This window comes from Macaca mulatta, chromosome 9, assembly GCF_049350105.2.
Source record: "Macaca mulatta isolate MMU2019108-1 chromosome 9, T2T-MMU8v2.0, whole genome shotgun sequence".
Taxonomy (NCBI): Eukaryota; Metazoa; Chordata; class Mammalia; order Primates; family Cercopithecidae; genus Macaca; species Macaca mulatta.
Window position 1 is genome coordinate 127,284,918 of NC_133414.1, and position 13,403 is coordinate 127,298,320.

At 33.6% G+C, this 13,403-nt stretch overlaps 1 protein-coding gene across 4 annotated transcripts in view; it reads left to right on the top strand.

The window, feature by feature from the left end:
• The window catches only part of ATRNL1 (attractin like 1), an 831,070-nt gene that overhangs the window by 63,286 nt on the left and 754,381 nt on the right, over nt 1-13,403 (top strand). For all 4 annotated transcript variants that reach the window (XM_002808513.4, XM_015148255.3, XM_015148256.3 and 1 more), the window contains exon 8: nt 5,061-5,316. In XM_002808513.4, the coding sequence (XP_002808559.3) occupies nt 5,061-5,316 (256 nt within the window). The remainder of the gene's footprint in view (nt 1-5,060; nt 5,317-13,403) is intronic.

Genomic DNA, 13,403 nt, shown 5'->3' on the forward strand with positions numbered 1-13,403 from the left:
ATTAAGTACATTGACATTGTTGTGTAACCATGGCCACCATTATCTTCAGAACACTTTTCATCTTGCAAAACTGAAGCAATAACTTCTCATTCCGCTCTTCCCTTATCCTCTTGAAACGACCAATCTACTTTTCGGTCTCTGTGATTTTAACTGCTCTAGGTACCTCATGTAAATGGGATCGTACATTATTTGTCCTTTTATGACTGATTTGTTTCCCTTAGCACACTATCTTCAAGGATCATCCATGTTGTATCATGTGTCAGAATGTCCTTCCTTTTAAAGCTGAATAAATATTCCATTATGTGTATATACCACATTCTGTTTATCCATCCATCTGTTGATGGACACTTAGATAGCTTCCATCTTTTGGCCATTGTGAATAATGTTTCTATGAACTTGTGTGTACAACTATCTGAGTCTCTCTTTTCATTTTTTTTTTTTTTGGTGTATACCCAGAAGTGGAATTTCTAAATCATATGGTAATTCTATATTTAATTTTTTTTTTAGCACTGCCATAGTGTGTTTCACTATGACTGCATCATCTTACATTTCCATCAGTAGTGCACAAGGGTTGCAGTTTGTCCACAGCCTTGTCAACACTTGTTATTTTCTGTTTTTGTTTTTTTGATAATCGACCTAACGAGTATCTCACTGTGATTTTGACTTGCATTTCTCTGTTGATTAATGATGTTAAACATGTTTTCAAGTGCTTATTGGCTATTTGTATATCCTCTTTGGAGAAATGTCTATTCAGGTCTTTTGCTAGTTTTGAATTGGGTTGTTTTGTTTGGCTGTTGAGTTGGAGGAGCTCTTTATATATTATGGTATTAACACTTTATCAGAATATGATTTCAAGATATTTTCCCCCTTTATGGGCTGTCTTTTCACTTTGTTGAGAGTGTCCTCTGATGCACAAAATTTTTAATTTTGATATAGTTTAATTTATCTATTTTTTCTTTTGTTACCTATGCTTTTGTGTCATGTACAAGAAATCATTGCTAGATCCAATGTCATGAAGCTTTTCCTCTATATTTTCGCTTAAGAGTTTTAAAGTTTTAGTTCTTAGGTTTAGGTTTTTGTTGTATTTTGAGTTAATTGTGTCTGATGTAAGGGTCTATTTTCATTCCTTTGCATGTGGATAGCCAGTTTCCCCAACATCATTTGTTTAAAAAAAACTGCCTTTTTCGATTAAATGGTCTTGGCACCCTAGCTGAAAGTCATTTGACCATATATATGAGGTTTTTTTTTTTTTTTTCTGGACTCTCTATTTTATTCTACTGATCTATATGTCTGTCTTTATGCTAGTACCATACTATTTTGATTACTGTAGCTTTTTAATAAGTTTTGAAGTTAAGAAGTGTAATACTTCCTACTTTGTTTTTATTTTTCAAGATTGTTTTGGCTATTCAGGGCCCCTTGAAAGTCTATATGAATTTTAGGGTTGAGTTTTCTATTTCTGCAAAAATGTTGGGATTTTGACAGGGATTGTATTGACATTAGTTATTTTTATGTATTTGTGGGATTCATAAATTTAGCATGATTAAAATGACAGGACCCTTAATTGGTGTTCATTTTGAATCAATAAAAATTCATGTATTTTGTGGCCTTTGGCTAGGCCGTCTAAATATGAATTTATATGATTTCTGTGCTGTTTTAAAAAAATTGGAAAGCATGGGAGCAGTATAAAGAACAAACTACCACCTGTTTATCCATACATTTGTGTGTTTTAAAAGTAAAATAAAAATATTTCTACATATGAAAACATATAGATACATTTTTTGTCGTTTTATTTTTTCTTTATTTCCCTTTACTGAGATATAATTGATATACCACACAGTTCACTCATTTAAAGTGTACAATTCAGTGGTTTTTAGTATATTCAGAGTTGTGCAACCATTTGTTGCATATTTGTGTAAGATTGCAGAGTTGTGTAATCATTTTTAGAATATTTTCACCACTTCATGAAGAAACTTTGTACCCTTTAGGTATCACCTCAGACTTCCTCATCTTCCCTAGCCTTAAGCAGTCACAAAGCTACTTTCTTTCTCTATATATTGGTCGATGCTGGACATTTCATATAAATGAAGTCATATACTATGTATTTTATGATTACCATATTTCACTTAGCGTAATTTCAAGGTTTATCCGTGTTGTAGAATGTATCAATACTTCTTCATTTCTTTTTATGGCTAAATAATATTACATTGTATGGATATATAACATGTTTACTTATCGGTTGAGGACATTTGACTTGTTTCCACCTTTTGGCTGTTATGAATAATGCTACTAACAACATTTCTGTGTAAGATTTTGTCTGGACATATGTTTTCATTTCTTTGAGTATATACATAGGGGTGGACTTACTGGGTCAAATTAGCTTTTTGAAGAACTGACAGAATGTTTCCCAAAGCTGCTGCATCATTTTACATTCCCACCAGCCATATATGAAGGTTTCTATTTCTATACATCCTTGCCAACACTTAATAGTATCTTCTTTTTTGATTATTGCCATCCTAGTGGGGTGAGGTGTTATCTCATTGTGGTTTTGATTTGTATTTCCCTGTTAACTAATGATGTTGGGCATCTTTTTGTGTGCTTTTTGGCCATTTGTATATTGTCTTTGGAGAAATGTCTATTCAAGTCCTTTGCTCATTTTAAAATTAGGTTGTCTTTTTATTATTGAGTTGTAAGAATTCTTTATATGTTCTAGATGCAAGCCATTATCAGGTATATAATATGCAAATATTTTCACCCATTTCGTGTGCTGTTTTCACTTTCTTGATGTTATCTCTTTAAACACAAAAAATTAGACTTTATTTTGATAAAGTCCAATTTAGCTTTTTTCCTTTTATTGCTTGTGTTTTGGTGTCATATTTAATAATTCACTGCCAAATCTCAGGTCATAAAGACTTAACCCAATTTTTTTTCTTTTAAGAGTTTTATAGCTTTGATTCTTGCATTTAGTTGTTTGACCTATTTTGAGTTAAGTTTTGTATATAGTATGCAGTAAGGGTGCAAGTTCTTTTTTTTTTTTTTTGCATGTGACTATCCAGTTCTAGCACCATTTGTTCACAAGACCTGTTCTTTTAATCTTTGAATGGTCTTGGTACTCTTGTCAAAAATCAATTGGCCTTAGATGTATGGGTTTATTTCTGGACTCTCAGTTCTATTCCATTGATTTATCCCAGTATCACTCTGTCTTGATTACTTTTTTTTTTTTTTTTTTTTGAGACAGAGTCTTGCTCTATCACCTAGGCTGGAGTGCAGTGGTGTAATCTTGGCTCACTGCAACCTCCGCCTCCTGGGTTCAAGCGATTGTCCTGCCTCAGCCTCCTGAGTAGCTGGGATTATAGGTGCCTGCTACCACGCCCAGCTAATTTTTTTGTAGTTTTAGTAGAGATGGGGTTTCACCATGTTGGCCAGGCTGGTTTTGAACTCCTGACCTCAAGTGATCCACTTGCCTCAGACTTTCAAAGTGCTGGGATTATAGTCGTGAGCCACCATGCCCAGCCTATCTTGATTACTTTTGCTTTGCAGTAAGTTTTTGAGAAGTGTGAGTACTCCAGTTTTGTTCTTTTACAAGAATGTTCTGATGTTCTGCATCCCTTGCAATTTCATATCAATTTTGGAATCAATTTGTCAGTTTCTACAAAGAAGCCAGCTGAGATTTTGATAGGGATATGTTGAATCTGAGATCAGTTTGGAGAGTATTATCCTCTTAATCAATTTAGAGAGTATTATCTTAACAATGTTAAGTCTTCAGACCCATAAACATGGGATGTCTTTTCATTTATTTATATCTTTAAAAAATTTATTTAAACAGTGTTTTGTAATTTTCAGAGTATAAGTTTTGGACTTCCTTTATTAAATTTATTCATAAATATTTTATTCTTTTGGATGCTTTTGTCAATATAATTATTTTCCCAGTTTCATTTTGGGTTGTTCATTGCAAGTGTATAGAAATGCAATTTACTTTTTGTACGTTGATCTTATGTTCTGTAATATTGCTGATTCATTTATTAGCTCTAAGTGTTTTTTTTTAATTTTTAAGGACTTTTCTATATACAAGATCAGATCATCTGCAAATAGAAATATTTTACTTCTTCTTTCCAAGCTGGATGTCTTTATTTAGTTTTTGCTCTAGCTGGAACATCCAGTATAAAGTTGAATATAAATGGCAAAAGCAGGCATGCTTATCTTGTTCCTGACCTTAGGGAAATGTATCTAGTCTTTCACTGTTAGGTATAATGTTAGCTGTGGGTTTCCTTAAATATCTTTTGTCAGGTTGGAAATTTTTTTTTCTATTTCTAATTTGTTGAAATAATGATAATTTACATCATTTATTTCCATCATATACATTTGAAATAATTTGTGTAATTTAAAAGTTCTACAAGGATTTACCAAAGGTGAACTGAAGGCATGTGGTGTCTGTCCATAGCCATTAGAAATGGTAACAGAGGTGTACTCTATGTGATGCACAAATGTGATATGCCTTTTTGGTGAAGAGCACTTGACGAAAACAGTGCATAACTGAGAATAGCACAAAGCAGTACGAGGAGATGGTAAAATTCAAACGTAACCACTGGGGACTCAGATGATTCGAATATTGAAAAGACTATGAGTAACATTAATCAGCAACTTAGTTTGTTACTTTTCAGTTATATGGGAGGAGTACATTATTCTTTGTTATAGGACTACCTCACCCATAAATTTTAAGTTCTTGATTAGCTTATTGTGTTTTCCATTCTTAAAGCCGTAGTTTAGTGTTCTCTTCCTGTATGATAATTAAAAGTATACTTAATTGAGTATATAAAGTAATAGTTAAAAAATATATTTTAAAGTAGCTTTTTGAAAGCTTTGCTCTTCCCCCCTTTTTGTATATAAAAGCATTAGTTGTCATTATTCATGTGTTCTTATTACTTTTTACAAATAAGAACAATGCCTTATGCATGTTGTGAGCAATTACTAAAATTTTATGTAAATTTAACCTTTATTTTTAATTAATATGTGTTAAGATATAACATTATTTTGTCTATTAATATATGTATTTTAATTTACAGGAAAACATCTTTATGTATGGAGGCAGAATTGAAACAAATGATGGCAATGTCACAGATGAATTATGGGTTTTTAACATACATAGTCAGTCATGGAGTACAAAAACTCCTACTGTTCTTGGACATGGTCAGCAGTATGCTGTGGAGGGACATTCAGCACATATTATGGAGTTGGATAGTAGAGATGTTGTCATGATCATAATATTTGGATATTCTGCAATATATGGTTATACAAGCAGCATACAGGAATACCATATCTGTGAGTTACTTAAAAATTGTAATTTCTTTATTGATTGGGAATGTTTTTCTCTTTAATAAAATCTTCATATTAATTTAGTCAAAATGGTGAGTTATTTGAGATTGAAATTATAAGCTGAGAATTGGTAATTTTTAATATAAACTTTTTTGATTATGTTATATTTTGTTCTTTAACATTTAAGGTTACCTTTCTAACCAAATGAGGGGAAATATTACATAATAGTCTCATTTTCTAAGATTTGTGAATTTTTAAAAAAATATGTGAAATTCCAGTAGGTGGTGCTATTTCTTTGGATTTTATTTATGAACCAAGCAATGAAACTATCCCAATCTCTTTACTATGCATTGCATGATTTCAAGATTTTTCATTTTGAGCATTCTATTTCTAATCTTACTGCTATATCTTTATGTATGTATTACTTCTTTAAAGTCAGCTTCTCAAGGATAGTCTGCTGGCTTCTACAAGAGATTATTATCTGTTACGTGAAGGTGACTAGGGCAATCTGCATGTGAGTTTCTGTACTATACCTTTACTCCTTTTTGTTTTTCTGGTACTTAATTTTTTTGAATTATTTATAACATTTTTTAAAACACTGGTAACCTTTTTTTATTGTTTTTAGTTTGTTTACAAATATATACCCCATGGTGGTTATTCAGATTCAAGAAAATAATTCTTTTCTGGCTCTGGCCAGTATTATGAACTCAAATTCTTGGCTCTTTTGTGTATGGACAACTATATATACAACTATTTAGAGTCCTTGTTCAGACTTAATGAGAAAACTCGTTTCCTGACCGAGACTCCCCTTCAAAATATTCCACTGTTTCCCTTGCAGTCCTTTCAAGTGATGGCTGTTTTTGTTTACATATTCTCAGTACAGCTGGGTTGAAGGTGGGTTACATATCCCCTTTACTTCTTGTTGCCATTTTCACTCTATTCTCAAATCCTCCTCCTTTAAATTGCCTGGCTTTGACTCTTACATCATCAGAATATAACACCTATTACTTCACCTTCCTGCACTCATCTTTTGCTCTCAGATGGCTGTGTTTTATTTCTTGAGGATTTTAGTTTCTGTCTTACTGTCACTGTGTCCAGAATACATAAGGCAGATATTTTTATGTTGTAAATATGCACTTAAGTACTTCTCCTACCTGGCCTTTCAATTTCTTGATCTAACAAAAGATTTTGTTTTCCATCCTCCTTGAGCCACTCTCTCCATTGTTACGTTCCAGACCTTGTTATTCCAGTACAATGAGTCCATAATTTCCATTTGAAATATCTTACTTTTCAAGTACCACTGATCTCTCCAGCTTACTATTTCTAGTGCCCACACTCTGATAATTCTTTGACCTTACCAGAGCCTTTAGTCTGTTGAGACTATCAGTTCTTCCACTCTCTCACTCTTTTTTGTCCATATTTCTAACCCTACCTTTTTTATCTGTACTTCTAACCCTACCCATACTTCTAAACCTACCCAGCTTTAAATTTCGTAATTACCATTCTCAAGTTGTTTTTTTTTAAATGATGTCTGGTACTTACTTAGCTGTAAGTTTATAATTACTCATGTCAAGTTGGCCCTTAATGACATCTGAAACTTTTGCCAGTCTAGCTTGGTCTCTCTCCCAGCTCTCCTGGATGACTATTTCATATCTTTTCCTCTCTCCTCAAGTTTCAGACACTTCCTTCTCTATCATCACTCTCAATTGATGACCTTAGTTCTTATTTTACTGAGAAAATAGAAGTAATCAGAGGAGAATGGCTGTTGATGGGAACACATTGGAGGGTAATGGTTAATAAGCAATGCTACGTTGAATACGCTTGCTTACATACATTATTGTCATAACAAACTTACGATAATGTGGAGGCAGACTTGTGGCTGAGTTATTCCAACTTTTGAATCAGTTAACAGATGTTCTATGTAGAAAGACAATTTTCTGATTTTGCTATTAATTTTTGGTTTTATAGTGCTGAGGAAATGTTGTTGGTATTATTTCTACTTTTTAAATTTATTGAAATTTTCTTTGTGGCTCAGTTTTCATAAATATTTGATAGGCACTTGAGAAGAAGATAAATCCAATAATATCAAGGTATGGAGTTTGATATTATTTATTTATAATATTGACTTTAGTGATTATATTGTTAGGCCTTCTATTACTGACTTAGTATTTTTTGTTCTTGATCTATCTTGCTGTGAAAGTTGAAGTAAAATTTTAAAGTGTTAGTCTGTTTTTCCTATTTCTCCATATATATTCTGGAATTTATGTTTTATAGAAGTTGCTATTACAGATATTAATAACTGTTATGTGTTTATTGTAAATTGTATTACTTAATATTATAAAGTGATTTGTTGTTTAATGTTTTCTTGACCTGAATTCTACCTCATCCATTATTAATATTGCCGTTGTTTTGTTTTTTTTGTTCAGTCTTTTCCTAGTATACTTTTGCTCATCCCTTTATGGTTATGATTGTTTAGTGTTTTAGAATCACTTTAAAAAAAATGTATTTCTTGCATACGAGAGAGTTGAATTTTGCTTTGTGATTCCTTTTTTTTTGGTAAATTTTCTGTGCACGTCTTGTATTTTCAAAAGTAATTCTTGCCTTTTTTGTTGATTTGTTTTTAATTATACCTCTTCACACGTTTAGGGCTCCCCTTCCCCTTACTTTGTTTTATTTTTTTGTGGGATGGGTATGGTAAGTTTTGAGATCTGCTTCCATTAGTTTCCTCTATGCTACTTGTTTCTCATCACCCTTTCAGCAATTTTGTGGCTGCTTCTGTTTAGCTCTTTTGGTTGCACTTGATGTTTGTACATTCATACCTAATCTGGACTTTATGAGGAATTTTTTTTTTTTTTTAACCCTTATAATTTCTCTGGAAATGTAATTTTCTTTTCCTTTCACTTCATCCACTTTCCCCATGTTTTCCTTTTGTTATCTATTTCTTTTTCCAGGGAGGATGGGGGAGATTCAGAACTAAACTGTCACCATGTTTGTCCTTGAAACACAGGTTTTGACTTTTGAAATTTTAAAATGAGTACTTAACTTAGTCTAAAGTTAAGCAATACTCTTATTCTTTGATTAGCCTCCAATTTATAGGATACTGTTTTCCAGTGTTTTAATTATTTTTGTTTTGTTTCAAACAGGATGATATAATGATTATTATATCATTTTATATTATAAATAAATTAAACAGTAAGTATTACATTTATTTACAGGAGTCAGCAAAAGGCGTCTATAAAGGACCAGATAGTAAATTTCTTAGGCTTTATTGGTCATACAATCTCTGTCACAACTAATTAACTCTGCCTTGTAGCATGAAAGTTGCCATAGGCAATACATAAACAAATGGGCATGGTTATGTTCAATAAAAATTTATTTACAAAAACAGGTGGTGGGCTAGATTTAGCCTTTGGGCCTTACTTTGCCTACACCTGCTCTTAAGAGAGAGAGAGTATGCTTCTAGGGCCCTAGCAACCCTGATCCAACTTAAATTGAAATTTGGCATATAATTTTTTTTTGGACATTTTATATAGGGAAAATTCATGCCCCAAAGTAGCGTGATATCTAGTAAATGGCCCAAAGTTCCCAGGGGGAACAGTTGTTTTGTTTATGTGGAACCAAGGCTGAAATAGATGCTATCTGTCTGCCTCCACGGAGCATATTTTTAAAAACTCACTTTTTCATTGAGGATGTACATCTTCAAGGATCTTGACTTTATATATATAGATACTCTCTAATCTTATACCTACATGGGCCCACCTTCAGTGTTGGCCATTAAAATGGAATCTCTAGGCCACCTGATTAGTATATGTCATCCTTACTGAATATAGTTTATAATTCACAGTTTGCCGAATATATTTCATGTACTTCATAGTTTCCTTTATTGAATGTTCATCCCATTCAGCCATCAGATGTAATGGTGGTTATGCTTTCCGAGGGTGGCCAGGAAAGCACAATGGGTTTATTCTGATCAACTATTAGTGATAAATATTAATATAGGTTGTTAGCTGATATATTCATCTGCTGGTAGATTTTTGTTTGATTTGGGATAATCTGATTACAGAATGCCAATTCTGTTTTAGATAATCTAAACATATTTTTATATTGAGTTTCTTTTGGCTTATTCTACAACCAAAATACTGTGTCTAAATAAATTTATCAGCAGGGTATTTTTGGCTTGATTTTTGTCTTACTAACTGTGTTACTTGTCAGGCATACTTAAGAATGTAGTGTAAGATGAAAATGGGAAGAATACATTATTGATGAGTTTTATAAGAATAATAGATAAACCATGAGCAGTTTAACATTCTGTGAATTATCGAAGTACAAAGCAAAACCCAACAAATTTTTTGTAAAATTATTTCTTAGTAGAAAAATTAATATATTACTTTACTTATCCCTAATGCATTTTGAATTTGCTGCTTACATGTTGAAAGTATGTGGTGTCATAAGATAATCTATAGCACTTTCAAAGAAAAGAGTACAAAAGGATGGGTAAATGTAGTTTAAAGATGCTGTCAGAATAATTAAGTTCACTACAGAAAAGTGCTACTTTAGGGAATGATACTATATTAAGTAGGGCTGCTTTGAATATAAGGAGGGGGTGATTTATTATCTTAGTTATAAGGTAAATGCTTGTTATCTCCACAGAGACTAGTTTTTTGTGTTTTTCCTTTTTTTTTTTTTTTTTAGAACTACTATGCTGTGATGCTAGTTTAGCCTCTTTTTCCTGACTGATTTTAATGGTATCAGCTACCCAAATGCAGGTTGGATTTACTTTAAATATCCTTACATGTTTGAAGTTTCTAGAAAATTAAGAACCTGAATGTTTTTGTATTAAAAAACAGATTATCTTTTTAACTAGTATTGTGGGGAAGGTAACTGAAAAGTAAGCCAAAAATATAGCAGGGTAATTCATGAAAACAGGGTATTTTACTAGATTAAAAATTTACTCTGAAATATATTCTGATGAAGGATATTGATTTCACCATAATGTGGACATTTTAAAAAGAGATAAACTTTCACTTAACATACCTGAAAATGATCACTTATTCAACTTTTAATAATATTGCAAATAGTTGTGAGGTATTGCTGGTTCTATACTAGTACTATGAAGTCTCCTTGGAGATTTTGTCATAATCTCATCTAGAACAAAGAAACCATCTGATTTACTTATCTTTAATTATGTTAGTTTGAGCATTACACATTAACATTAAAATAATCTAAGATACTAGAGAATACTTTCTAACTGTTGAGACTGTAGATATCTATAGCTGTTTATGGCATTGACATCACTGTTTCATGTGTTTTAGGGTATCTGTTGAGCTAAGGAGTACCTCCAAACATTGGATTGAGTTTGTGGCTTATAGGAGTACATTTCTGGTTCTGTTTGATTCTAGGAACATGCAGTAATGGATATCAGCAAATGGTGCGTCAGGCATTTAGCGTTATCTTTGCAGGACTTATTTCTAGCACAGGCATACATATAATAAACATAATAAGCATGCATATGATTTGTTGGTAGATAATACGTTTTTTAGAAATAGAGCAAGGTAAGGCAGTTGAAACTACTGGGGGTGGGAGGTGGCTACATTTTAAAATAGGAAGGCCGGGATAGGCCTCAATGAGAAAGTGAATTTTGAGCAAAGACTTAAAGGAATGAAGGAGTTTGCTGTGTAGATATCTGGGAGAATGGTGTTCCTTGGAAGTGGGAACAGCTAGTACAAAGACTGTAAGGTGAGAAAATGTTTGGCATGTGTAAGGGATAATATGGAGTCTAGAGAAGAGTGAGAGCAGGAGAATAAAACTTAAGCGATGAGATTAGAAAAGTAATAAGGAGCTAGATCACCAGGTTTTTGTATGGCCTTTGTCTTTCATCTGAGTGAAATGGGGAAACACTGCAAGATTTTGATCAGAGCAAATGAGATAATTTTTATGTGAATTGTTTTGGCTGCATGTTGTAAATAAACTTTATGGAAGAAAGAACAGGAAGAGGATAGTTAGGAAGTTGTTAACGGTAATCTGGTCCAAAAATGATGGTAAGAATTAGTTGATTTGTTTGATGTTTTAGAAAAGTAGAGCCAATAGTATTTGCTGAGGGTTTAGGTGTAGAGTATGAGATAAAAGAGAGAAACCAAGGGTGGTTGCAAAATTTTTGGCCTGAGCAGCTGGAAAGATGAAATTGCCATCAACTGATATGTAGAAGATTGTGAAGCAGGTTTGGGGCGAAGGTGTTTTGAAGATGAGAAGTTTAATTTGGACACGTTGTATGTGAGATAGCCACTAGATGTCAGAGAGAAAATGTCAAGCAGACAGTTGGATGTATATGCTGCTACAGGTGCTCTTTTTTTTTTTTTAATTTATATTCTTTTTCTAAGAAGTTTTAGAGCAGGAATTCTGCAGTATACCTCCTTGTGTGTATACTTTCTAGTAAAGTACCATATTCTTACTGGAGTCCTAGAGAGAACGGTTTGGGCTGAAGGTGTACATTTGGGAGTTCTTGGGAGTTCTTAAAGCCAAGAGACTAGATCAGATCACTAATGAAGTGGTTGTAAATAAAAAGGAGAATAAAAGGATTGAGCTATAGGGTCCCCAAATAATAAGAGGTAGGGGAGAAAAGGAAGATAAGCAAGGAACAGTACGGTGAAGTGTAAGCCAAGTGCAGAAATAATATGAAGTGGGAAAGTAATCAACGGAGCCACATTCTGCTGATGCTTCAAGCACGATGATTACTAAGGACTGATCATTGAATTTAGCACTGTGCAGTCATTGGTGATCTTGACAGGAACAGTTTCGGTGTATTGGTGGGGTGAAAGTCTCACAATATTGGATTTAATAGGGAATGAGAGGAGTAGAAGTGGAAATGATGGGTGGAGCCAGCTCTTTCAAGGAAATGTGTTTGAAAAGGAAAGCACAAAGTGAGCAGAAACTGTCAAGAAATGTAGGATCCTTTTTAGCTTGGATTTTTACAGAAGCAGACAATGAGACAAAGATTTCAGTGAAATAATTTTATTTGAGAAAGTGTAGGTAACACTGTTAGGGAAGTTGAGAAGTGATACAAGGATGAGAAGGCAGCCATTTAAGGGTCTAGGCTATAATTGACACATAATCTCTGAAATTTTCTTCTTTAACTTTTAACCCTGTCAGTTGATGTGTCCCATGGACTATGTCTCCAAAACCCACCCATTCTTAGTAGAGAACCCACCCATTTTTAGTAGAAATGGGGTTTTTCCATGCCTGTCTCGCACTCCTGAGCTCAAGTGATCTGCCTGTTTTGACATCCCAAAGTTCTGAGATTACAAAGTACTGTGTCATCCAGTGTGGCTTGATTAATATGAAAATGTTTATAGAGGTAAGACAATAGAATACTTAAGAAAATAGCTTGTGTGAAGCATACACAAATAAATCTGGAAGGGAGCTGTGCCTTTTTTTTTTTTTGAGACAGAGTCTGACTCTGTCACAGGGGCTGGAATGCAGTGGCACTATCTCAGCTCACTGCAGCCTCTGCCTCCTGGGTTCAAGTGATCCTCCCACCTCAGCCTCCCAAGTGGTTGGGATTATAGGCATGCACCACTACACCCAGCTAATTTTTGTATTTTTAGTAGAGATGGGGTTTCGCCATGCCTGTCTCGAACTCCTGAGCTGAAGTGATCTGCCTGCTTCGACCTCCCGAAGTGCTGGGAGTACAGGCATGAGCCACTGTGCCTGGCCAAGGAAGGGAACTTTTTTGTGAGAGCATCCTAGAGTACAGCTTCTAAAAGTGATGTCGGGTTATCACGTGCTTAGGTGTGACAGTGACAAGATTTATGTTCAAAATTATTGGAAAAATCCAGAAAATGTATAATGAAGGAATCAGCTTGCAGTAAAGGTTCTACATGCTTTTGTTTGTCACAGAGTGGAAGTGGCCTTCATAATTGTATAGTGATGAAAAGACTTGTTAATCCACAGCTTTATTTCCTGCATTTTTCATTTTCTGGAAGATGTTTTATTTTCCTCTAAGCTCCTGTGTCCTTTTGTTTTTAAATGAATATGACATGTTACAGTTTGAGTATGTCCCCTCCAAAATTCATGTTGAAACCTAATCCCCAGTGTGG